This window comes from Sesamum indicum, linkage group LG13, assembly GCF_000512975.1.
Source record: "Sesamum indicum cultivar Zhongzhi No. 13 linkage group LG13, S_indicum_v1.0, whole genome shotgun sequence".
In the NCBI taxonomy this organism is placed as follows: Eukaryota; Viridiplantae; Streptophyta; class Magnoliopsida; order Lamiales; family Pedaliaceae; genus Sesamum; species Sesamum indicum.
The window spans coordinates 3,676,370-3,688,587 of NC_026157.1; the positions used below are offsets into that span (position 1 = coordinate 3,676,370).

General features: G+C 32.8%; 1 protein-coding gene and 1 non-coding gene across 3 annotated transcripts; one reads left to right on the forward strand and one right to left on the reverse strand.

The window, feature by feature from the left end:
* Window positions 19-4,316, forward strand: LOC105176360 (glucan endo-1,3-beta-glucosidase 2). 2 transcript variants are annotated; one of them, XM_011099135.2, is made up of 4 exons: window positions 19-701; window positions 2,298-3,551; window positions 3,657-3,684; window positions 3,929-4,316. In XM_011099135.2, the coding sequence occupies exons 1-4, from the start codon at window positions 638-640 to the stop codon at window positions 4,071-4,073; spliced, it is 1,491 nt and encodes a 496-aa protein (XP_011097437.1). In that variant the 5' UTR covers window positions 19-637; the 3' UTR covers window positions 4,074-4,316. The 2 variants fall into 2 exon arrangements, with proteins under 2 accessions (XP_011097437.1, XP_020554290.1); XM_020698631.1 differs by having other exon boundaries at window positions 21-701; window positions 3,932-4,316.
* TRNAI-UAU lies at window positions 8,424-8,497 on the reverse strand. Its single transcript has one exon. It is a non-coding gene; the product is annotated as a tRNA-Ile (tRNA).

Sequence of the window (12,218 nt, forward strand, 5' to 3'; positions counted from 1 at the left end):
GTATTTATTGCTGCAAATGCCCTGAAATTGTAAAACGAAAAACAAAATAACTAAGGTACTTATTTGACCGTTGAAACCAGCTGTATTCCCGACAACCTCAGAGATCGTGTCATCTTATGGCACATTTGGCTCTGTTCTAAAAACCTCCCCACCCCCAGACTAGTAAATTTTCCCCTTGCAAGAATACAATGCTACACGCATTAATCCCACCCAGCTCAGGAAATAGCAGCCCGTAACGGCTACCAACAAAGTGGTTTTCTTCACTCGAGGCACAAACTATGGGACTGTAAAAAGCTCACTTCCAATACAAACAAAAAATTATATATGTATGTCTTCTATGTATGGGATGGGAAGATGAAAGAAAAGAGAAAAAAAGCAGGGGAGAATAGGACAGAGTGAAGATGATTCTGTAGCCGTTGGATCCATCTGACACAGCCTTTTTGGTGATTGAATCTCTCTCTCTACCATCTCTCCTTCTCTCTCCTAAAATAAATACCGTCTTCATCACTCTGCCCATACTCTTTCTTGAAACTCCCTGCAAGCTCTTTTGCTCTTTTCATTTCATCCTCCCACCATTTCCTTCTCATCCGAGGTTTCTTGCTTTTTGGGAGTATTTAGGTTGCAAGACTCTGAGGATATGGCATTGTTGTTGCTTTTTGTTTTGGTTTTGACACTCTCAGCAGCTGTTTCTGCTGATGAAGGTACAGTTAATGAAATATTCTTGGTCTGAAATTTGGTGGTTATTTTAACGGTGGGCTTTCATTTTTTAATCTTGAGGAAAGCTTCAGTTTGGTGGGTTGTGGTTGTTGATATGTGGGCTTTTGTGGGTGCTGTTGTTTGTCTGAAATATTTTAGGATTTCTGTAAGGCAAGAAATTGAGGTTTAGGTGACTAATTTAATTTATTGCATGTTTATCATGAGATCTGTTTTTGAGTCTTTTCATAATGAATTTTTAACTATTGATTTAGTCTTAGTTCTTGATGTTTGGTAGTAAAATTCCTTCCAGCAGAGTGTTCAGACATGCGTTGCTTCTTAGGATTACCACCTAGTATATACTGGGATTGGTTTTAGGATGGTTATGGAGTGAACTTCTTCCTCTCCTTCTCTCTTATTCCATTTAACATATGCATCCCATGTCATGTGTATGAATTGTTTCCTTAAATATATACATTAATGTCTGAATTAATGAAATGAATATCCAAGGTTGTGGAATATTGAAATGAAACAAGAATGAAATAGAAAATCCAAGGTTGTGGAATTATTTGGTTAGCACTTATGTGAAAGAACACCAGTGGTCTAATGGTGTAAGAAAGCTTGGGCCTACACTCCCAAATTTTCAGACCCTTTTTGTTTGTCTATTCTCTTTAGGACATGGCCGCATCCTCTTGTATGAATTATTGCCAACTGCAGCTGATATCATGTTTCTAGTCTTTTACTTGATTTTTAGTAATTTTCTTTTGTTCTATTTCTTTGTCCTGAAACATGTTGTTTTGTATGATAGAAGATCCAGCAACCAAACAAGAAAAGTGAACAATGTGGTTTCCAGCTCATTGATGTATTTTTTGTCCGCTGGATCATGTGTGTGTGTGTGTGTCCAAATGTATTCTGCAAAAGTTCAAGTCGTTTGTGGTAACTCCAAACAACAGCATTTTTATACTTGTGTTAGAATGTGAAATTCCAGGAAGGATACTTTGCTTCTTACAAGACAATAATTGTTGTGATTTGTTTTGTCTTTACTCGGTTATTTCTTGAATGGACCCGTACTTTGGTGCTGTTGGGACAAAAGATTGAGCTTATGATTCAAGATTTCTAAAATTTTTTTGCTAATTAATAGCTTTATGGATGTTGGTGGGCTAACTATATACTTTTTGTCAAGAAATAAAGATAAATTAATTTCGTCCCTCTTCATGAGTTCTCGAATAAAAACTAGGCTTTGTTTGGTTATTTTAAAGTTTTCTTTTTGGTTTTTTGGGAGTTTTTAGAATGTGTGTATTTGTATTTTGTGTTGATGTGGAATGCATAGAGATAAGTTAAGACACACAGTTAAGTGTATTTTGCTTAAAAAAGGCAAATATTTGAGATGATTGGGCTCTCACTCGGGCAGTCAGAAAAATTAAACCAAACAGAGCCCAAATGCTCATAACATCAGTACCACTTCAAGTTTAGAGAAAAATCCGCACTTCTTGTTCTTACATAAACCTAGATATAATATTTTCTTGAACATTCTAATGCAAGTAATCTATGTGTAACTTTAAGGTTTAAGAGTGCTAAAATAGCTAACTTTGTGTCTCTTGCAGATGCATTTATTGGAGTTAACATCGGAACGGACCTATCAGACATGCCACACCCGACTCAGGTGGTTGCACTTCTCAAAACCCAACAAATCCGGCACATCAGGTTGTACAATGCCGACCGAGGGATGCTTCTTGCACTTGCCAATACAGGAATCCGAGTTACCATCTCGGTGCCCAACGAACAGCTTCTAGGCATCGGTCAATCCAATTCGACTGCTGCTAATTGGGTCTCACAAAACGTTGTGGCCCATTATCCCGCCACCAATATCACAACAATTTGTGTTGGTTCGGAAGTTCTTACATCTCTTCCTAACGTTGCACCCGTTCTAGTCAATGCCCTCAAATATATTCATTCAGCCCTTGTGGCATCCAATCTCGACCGGCAAATCAAAGTATCCACTCCTCTTGCTTCGTCCATTATCCTCGACTCCTTTCCGCCATCTCAAGCCTTCTTTAACCGGTCATGGAATCCAGTATTAGTCCCTATGCTCAAATTCTTGCAGTCGACCGATTCCTATTTCATGCTCAACATATACCCATACTTTGATTACATGCAGTCAAACGGTGTGATTCCATTAGACTATGCACTCTTCAAGCCTCTTGCCCCAAACAAAGAAGCTGTAGACGCAAACACACTTCTTCACTATTCCAACGTCTTTGATGCGATGGTTGATGCTGCATACTTCGCCATGGCTGATCTTAACATAACCAACATTCCTGTTTTGGTGACTGAGTCGGGCTGGCCGTCGAAAGGCGACTCAAACGAACCAGATGCCAGTTTAGACAATGCCAATACTTACAATAGCAATTTGATAAGGCACGTGTTGAGCAAGACCGGAACTCCTAAACATCCTGGTATTGCTGTTAGTACTTACATTTACGAGCTCTACAATGAAGACATGAAGCCAGGGCCTTTGTCGGAGAAGAACTGGGGGTTGTTTGACTCGAATGGAGTTCCGGTTTACATTTTGCACTTGACGGGCTCTGGATCAGTGTTGGCGAATGATACAGCGAACCAAACTTATTGTACGGCAAAAGATGGTTCGGATTCGAGAATGTTGCAGGCTGCTTTGGACTGGGCATGCGGACCAGGTAAGGTGGATTGCTCGCCGTTGCTGCAGGGACAAGCATGCTATGAACCAGACACCGTGTTTGCGCATGCAACATACGCATTCAATACCTATTACCATCAGATGGGGAAGACTCCTGAGAGTTGTGATTTCAAAGGGGTGGCGACCATCACTACCACGAATCCAAGTAAACTGATAAAGCATTTCCTGGAATTGGATTAGCGTTTGCTGCTCGAATGGATAGTTTCTTTTAATCACCTATCTGATATGTGTTTGTTATATTTCGTTGCAGGTCATGGGTCATGCATATTCCCTGGAAGGTACGTAAACTTTCAATACATCGTCCATATGGGTTAGAACTTACATGCTTGATCACTGGAGCCTGTATACAGATAACTGATGGTAATAATTACAACTTAAAGGGACGATGTCATTTTTTTGGGAAATATAGGGCCATAATTGAGGTTAAAAAAAGGTTCTTCTGAGACGAAAAACTCAGCTTTTTGTAGTTTCAAAAGAGTGGATATAGTTAAGAATTATACTAAATGTTGTGTGTTGGTGCAGCAGCGACAGGAACGGCAGCCTTCTGAACAGCACGATTCCGGCAATGGATTCCAAAAGCTCAGGCTTTCCTGTGTATGGCAGTGCATTCTACACAGTGAACACTCTAATCATTGGAGTACTAGGATGGATCGCAGTTCTGTTGTAGCTCGTTATATCTGAAACTAGGTCGACGACCGCGGCAACCTGAAGAAGTTTTGGCCAAGTTCCTCTAGCAAGAGGATGTCAGGGGCAGAAGTCATGCAAGATTTTGAAAGAGTAGCTTTGTACAGAGAACAAGTTTAGAGAGCATGTATTTGTTGCAAATGGACGAGGGGTGGGTGGGAATTGTTGTATTGATGAGGTTTCTGTCTGAACAATTTGAAATTCTTTCTAATGAGTAAATTTCATTACAAATTGACAACAATTCAATGTAGGATACAGTTATGAGGGTGTTGGGGGGCATAAAAGATTTCAGTGGTTTCAGTTTCAATCATCACTATCACACCCCTCTTGGATCACTAATATATATATATATAGGGGTATTTTTAGATTATCCAACAACACAGTTCTTGCGCCAACCCAAAAAATTGAACACACCAACGTAATTCTTGCATCAGCCCACAAAATCGAACATAATCATTTGATTCACTTCAAACTGATTCGTTCTTGCCACCATGCTTGCATATAACTTGTGTGTAGTAATGCTAACGGGGCTGTGGTTTTGTTTCACTTAGTTTTAATTAAATTCAAAATACACGTCATTTTTAGTTCGGAGCCCAACTTGGCCGTGGATCTAAAATTATAAATATCTTCTTGAATGGGATGTCATAAGAGATATTTATTAGGATATTTGTAATTTTAGAAGGGGAAATTATAATTTCAAAGGGAAAATTTATAATATTTTAAATAATAATGAGATATTTATAATTATGATATATTTTATAGGTGCTCGTTGTAATATACTCTTAAAATAATATATTCTTTTAAAAAGTTAAGATTATTATTTATTTTTAATATATTTAAAAATATAATTTCTCTTACAAACACATGTATTATTAACCAAAATTCGAATAAATTAAATATTTGTATAAATACTATCAAGAGTCGGGGTGCTCAATAAAATTGTGGGACCGCCTCAATTCAAACCACACTGCAATTAGTGGATTAAGGATGGGGTGAGTTGGTGTTGGGGCTAATTTTGAAAATCGTATTTTTGTAATCGAGTTTGATTTTATATTTAGTAGACTATAATTCTTATATAGAGTCTGATAATATTCAAATTAAAACTCAAGACAGTAATAACAATTATAATTTTTTATATTGTATTATATATATTCTTCAAATATTTTAAATTTTCTATATAATTAATAAATGTAAGAGTTTAACTCCATGATATCGTCACATTGTTATAATATGCTTTCAAAATCACCTTATTTTTTTTACTAATTTTAATATTTATGTATAGTATGGTAATTAATTTCTTGTATAATATAGTTCAAAATAATAACTTTCCGACTTGTACACAATCTTATTCATAAAATCAAATCATTGTACCTTTGAAGTTGTGTATAAATGTTTACTCCCAATTAATGTTCATACTAAAAATACTACATATATAATTTTTTAAAAAAATACTAAATTATGTATTTGTATCATTAAATCAAATTAATTTAATATATTTTCCAACACATTAAATTTTATGAATAATCAATTAATGGAAGTATTTACATTTTTATTTATCATATTTTAATTCATATTTATTGCTATGTTTAAAATTTTAAATTATCTTATAAAATCCTCATTTCATTATTAAATTTAAAATAAAATTTTCTTTGGTAAGTTCAATTTTCTTACATTAATTTTAAAACTATTCTGCGAGCATCGTTTTATTTTTGAGTGTTTATGTGTGTTTTATAATAATAAGTGGCATCATATATAATATTATTAAATAAATAAATAACTATTTATATTTAGCACCTTATACATAACAGTAGACCTTATATTAAAAAAGTAGAACACCATTTTTCTCTACTAAAAAATTTGACAAATTATCTTACACGTTGTTAATTTGATAAATTTCATGTTCAATTCAATGATGATAAGTGTAAAATAAATTCTCAATTATATTTTTTTCTATTTATATTTTAGAATTTACTAAATTAATTTTAAATGTAAATAGTCAATTTAATTGATATTTTTTTATATATATTTTATCGTCAACTCAATGGTCGATAAGTGTCAAAATGAAATATTCGGTCAGTCAAATAATGCTTTGCAGTCAAAGATTCACCACATAAAGCAACTGCATGTGCTCTCAATCAAATCAGAACATGTAATTTGATATTGATCTCTTTTAAAAAATATAAATATTAAAGAGATAATGTTAAATTGACCAATCATGTCTTGCCAAATATTTAATGTGTTTATCTCTTTAAATTAAATTATAAATAGATAATACAAAAGGCGTTCAAGTGCATCACAACTCTCCCTCTTTCACACCTATATAAAGGGATCACTAGAGCTCATTCAAAACACATAGAGCTAGATAACAAAGACTGAAGCAAGCAAAGGAGGCTATTCTCTTTGCCCAGTTCTTCAAAGCTCAAGAATATTTAAATGCATCCAAGCTGAAGGTTGAGTTGTTCGTCGATAGTGCCCCACAAATTATAGCATTTAATTCCGGGATTACAGGCAGTAAACCCTCGAATTAATGTTATAAATATCCAAATATATTTTCAAGAAGATTCAAGTAGCAAATCTACTTCCAAATCCTCAAATTCAAAGTCAAAACTATAGCGTTTAATTCGAAATTACTGGTGAAAGCCCTTGAATCAATATTATAAAAACTCTAACCAAGTTAATGGGAGATTTACAAGAAGATTTTACCTTAAATTTGTCACATACATATTCGAAGGGAAGAATCAGAGAATTATATAGAGATTGTACACATTCTTACCTATCAAATACATATTTTTATTTATAATAATATATTTGTGTTTTAATTTTTCAGACACGACAGAATTTACACTCACAACTATCACAGTCTATCTATCCTATTTGTCATCCCTATTCATGAGATAGGTCATATTATTTTATTTGCTATTTGAATTGCCTATTAATAATAAGAAAAGAAGAAAAGAAATAAATGGCAAAACCTAGTTAAGAATTGTCAAATGGAAAGGTCTGAAAGCATTTAAGCCATGATCAGTCAGAGCCATCTTTGACAAAACCCGACTTTTCTTACACTTTGACCGTTCTTTTCTTTTGGTAATAAATTGTGTGAATTAATATCATATGTATAATGACTTAACAAAATTATTAATGTAAGAATCATTAAGAATAATAATACGACCTATTAAATAACTGTCACCACCCTGTTGTTGACCTGATTCAACTCTTCGACCCAAATTTTGAAAGCAAGAGTGGTAGCATCCAACCTATCTAATTGTACTTTATACATTAAACATTACTTATAAATAGTACTCAAATTTTTTTTTGAGTGTGCTTTTACTGTTAAAACTTTATTTATTTTATATATATATATTATTGCAATTCAAACGCGCTTACTTTTGGGGTTAAGATTAATTGTCCAATCTAATTCAAATTTGTCCTATGTCCTTTATTAATAAACCCAATAAGGGAAGTGGGTTTATTAACTGAGACTAAGGGCACCTTTATTTTGTAGGTAATGATAAAGATGTGACTAATTAGAAAGTGACTGTAATTGCGATAATCATTGTTTTTAAACTTGGATCCGACAAATAGAATGATTGATTTAGTATTCGATAAAAGTTAAATTTTTTATGCGATTGGTTAACTAAAAAGTTGATATTTCTAATAATCTGCGAGGATCATCATCACTGGGACAATCTAATGGTGGCAATGTGGCGCTTCTGCCTGAACCCACCCCACTTCTTCGGGAGACCAAACCCTTCCTGCCCCACCATGGACTTGACCGGATTCAATAAATTAGGACCCAAACCCCCTAAAAAGTGTACCAAACCCGCCCTAGTTAGAGCAGATCCTGGTCTGGGCCCGATTGCCATTTCTAGGACGTCCTCAATCACATACAATATTTGCCTAATCAAGCCAATACTTATTGGCTCATCTGGTATGAACAACTTATATTTTTTTATAGTTAGATGATTGTGAGTTTGATTTTTTAGTCGATGTGAAAAAATGTATTAATAAATAACTTATAAGAATTTTATCATATTAATAATATATCCTAAGAAATCAAAACCACTCAATTTTTTATCGAAAAAGAAAAAATGTGGAATGATCCGCGGAAGCCAAATAAGAGGTGGGTCTACTCACAATCTAGATACTTTTCACATCATTTCCTTGAATTTTCTGGGAGAGAAATGGAGTACATCGGGCAAAAGAGATTCTCAGAACCATTTATTTAAAATTAAAAAGCCACCATCTTTGATTTTTTTTTTTTCCCTTTTTGAAAAGAATGGTCAATGATTCTTTTATCGACGTAAAAATATTAAAATAATTGAAAGTGGTGGGATGGTCCTGGCGGGGCTCGAACCCGCGACCTTCGGCTCATAAGACCAACGCTCTAACCAACTGAGCTACAAGACCTCAAGAATGGTTGATGAGTTTTGTGTTTGCCGGTGCGCTTATAAACTCTTCAAAACACCTCATTAAATGTGTGAGAATTTTTAAGTTATTGAAAAGATTTTGAAATAAACTTATAATTAATCTCCTTTCAAAAAAGATAAGGAGTTCCCAATATATTCTTAAGATTTTAATAATCCCCTTCAACTTTTAATTATATTTGTTATTAGGAGTGCGCAATTTTTGATTAACCAATTGAAAATCTATCAAATTGAAAGTTCAGTTTTTGCCAATACCAAACTAAAAATATGATTTGATATTCAATTGTTTTTTTCAAGTATTTGGTTTCATTTAACAATTTTTTTAGACTCAATTATACCTCTTATTTTTCTCTGATTTTTTACTAATATCATCAAAATTCGATGAATTTTAACTGACGAAGAGACTTATTTTTTAGAAGGAAGCAAACCTTAGGGGTGCTAGATATAGTTTCTCAAACTACATATAATTTATATGTAATTACACCAAAATTCAAGGGAGGGAAGTGTAAGTATCCTTTAAATAAACTTAGCCAAACATCCTATCACTCCAAGAAATTGGGTCAAAAAATTTAAAAAAAAAAAGATGAATATTCAACTAATTGTTTTTGTCAAAAGAAAAAGGAATATTGTTGTAAAGTTGAGAAAAATAATGGGGCAGAGATGTTGATGTGAAAAGCTGATAAATTGATATACTTTAGGCATCTCCTTTTATATTGGAGGAATATTTATCTTGCAAATTCAGATGTGCTGTTTTATTCTTTTCTTTACATGAATTATTATTGAACATAAAATATGAATTAAGATGTCTACTTTTTATCTAGTGATTCTCAAATAATCTCTTACTCTCTAATTTCTCTAATGTTTTGTTTTATTATAAAGTTGTCCAATATTATGATGTTCGTCAAGTTTGGTCCCTTGAATACAACTCGTTATGTTATGTGACATAGTATGAGCTAACAGTGACCGACTTATAATATGTGAAAATTGAGCTTAGCGAGTTCTTTAAAATAAATAAATAAATAGAATTTTCTATAGTAATTAGAGTTATTTATTTTAATTAAATTTGATTTAATTTTTTTATAAAAAAAAATCTATTTTTTTTCAAATAGTACACGTGGAAAATAAAAATTGAAATAAGTGATATGCTTACAACCTTCTAGAGATTGGAGAGAAGCATTCAAATGATATACTTTAATTCATGTCCACTTGCAGTTGCTTCTAGACCAGCTCTCTAAAAATAATAATTTTGATAAAATATTGATATTATTTGATATTAGGTCTAAATACACAAATATTCTCTTTCTTTCATAAAATCATAATTAAATCTATTAAAATTATAGAGACAAAAATTTACTCAAACGTTCCCCGTTAGAGGGTGAATATGTAATTCTGCAAAGGAGATAGAGTGTTGTATATTTAGACCTAACCTTAAGAGGCGTCAGTTAAATTTACACTAATAATTTTTACGATCTTGACATTAACAATAGTTTTTTATATGTTGTTACTAATACATACTACAGTTTTCTTTTTTATTTTTAAAAAAAAATTGTTACTGTTAATAATTAATTCCATATGTACAATAAAAATATAATGATGATAAAAATTTCCCCAGTCATATGCGTCTGCATAGATATAAATACGTGCAATGGTTCAAAAGGGATTTAGGTGAGCTTATAAACCCTTCAGAACATCTTATGAATATTTTAAGAAAGAAAATTATGAGATAAAATAAATAAGATATTAAATGTTCATAAACTTCTTCAAAAGAATAAGAAGTTCCTAATTTATTTTTTGATTTTTTTATAAACCCATTCAAATTTTATTATATTAATTACAAAATTTGAATTACTAATATTTTATAAGATTATGGTCTATTTTATCTAAATATTTAAGAGTTTATTTTTAGAATAAACGCGTAAATTTTGTGTCTTATTTGGATATTTTACAATTTCAGGACATTACACTTCTTGTGGATCTTTCTTTTTTTTCTTAAATTAATCCCATTACAAATAATCACATTCATTATAAAGTAAAGAGTGGTTGTCACAATTAACCCTAAATAATAATATGATCATTGCAAATTCAAATGAGATGTAATGTTTTCTTTTGTGTTTTTGTGGTAATTTTAACTGAAATGTGATGGTGTTTGCAATAAATGAGAATAAGCTGCAGAAAAAATTATAAACTGAGCAATAGTAAAAATTAAAAGTCTTTGAAAACAAAGTTAAAATCGAAAAAAAGTCGAAGTCGAAATGTTTGAAAAAATGATTTAATATTTACAATTTTACCAATAAGATGCAGAAATTGGAAGGAGCTGCTTATAATTTTTTGTTTAAATTAATTTAATTTAGATAATTTTAAATAAAAAATTATAAAACAAAATCACTATTTTAAATTTAATTAATAAGTGTTTATTTCAAACATTTAGAAACACAGACACAAATTACTATATTTAATTTGACTTAACAATTTTCATATAATTTTTTATTTAAATTAATTTAATTTAAACAATTTAAAAGTAAGAATAACAAAATATTTTCAATTTATTTTTTAATAATAATCCGAACGTTTATTTAAAGTATTTACAAACACGGGTATAAATTACTATATTGAGGATGGGAAGAAGGAATGTTAATGTAAAAGTCTTTATATAATTTTTCATTTAAATTAATTTAAAAATAAAAATTACAAAATCAAAATATTATTTTTAATTTATTTTCAATAATAATGTTAACGTTTATTTTAAGCATTTACAAACACGAGTACAAATTAGCATATTAAGGATGGGAAGACGGCTGCGAAACTGAAAACAGTCTTCATATGGCGTAGTCCAAAATGGGGAAACAATGCCCCATTTGTCTTGTTGATTTGTTCCCAAACTTACAACAGTGACCTATGCAAGAGTCATTATTCATTAACAGCTAGTCAATTCTTCGAACACTTCGAGCGCGTTTTGTCTCTTATTTCCCTAGAACACGCATAGAACGGACTCAATAATTTACAGGGCAAAGGGAAAAATTGCATGCTTAAACCTCAAGATAGGCACCAGAATAAACCCATTTTTTCTGTTTTCCAGTTCTTGATTTCCTAGCCCACCAACAAGGATTTAGCAGATTTACAAGTAATTACAGCCCCGACCCACGTGAAGCTTTGTGCTGTCTTCTCCACGTGAAATCATCATATTAAAGTCATTTCGCACTCCTTGGTATTATAAAGCCCTATTAAAAGCTCGAAGTTTATTGTTGCGCATAATTTGTTTGATGAAATGTCGGTGTCTTGTGGGGTGGAATGCGTGGTGGTTCTTGGGTGCCTGCGTTGGGCGTGGAAGCGCTGCACCTACATCGGTTCTGACGATAGCGCCACTTGGCCCATCGCCACCGCCGAGGAATTTGAACCCATTCCTCGAGTCTGCCGCATCATTTTGGCTGTCTACGAGCCCGACCTCCGCTGCCCCAAATACGCTCCTGCAGGAGGCTACCGTCTCAACCCCGACTGGGTAATCAAGCGCGTTACCTACGAGCAAACAGAGGGCCACGCTCCGCCTTACTTAATATACCTCGACCACGATAATCGCGAGATAGTACTTGCGATCCGGGGATTGAATTTGGTGAAGGAAAGCGATTACAAATTGCTTCTTGATAACCGTCTGGGTATGCAGATGTTTGATGGGGGATATGTGCATCATGGGTTGTTGAAATCTGCCA

Bases quoted from the DNA above. Each gene is read 5' to 3' on its own strand.
- LOC105176360 (XM_011099135.2), top strand. From the start codon at position 638: ATGGCATTGTTGTTGCTTTTTGTTTTGGTTTTGACACTCTCAGCAGCT. The intron at 702-2,297 runs GTACAGTTAATG...TGTCTCTTGCAG, and splicing joins AGCTGTTTCTGCTGATGAAG to ATGCATTTATTGGAGTTAAC. The intron at 3,685-3,928 runs GTACGTAAACTT...GTGTTGGTGCAG, and splicing joins TCATGCATATTCCCTGGAAG to CAGCGACAGGAACGGCAGCC.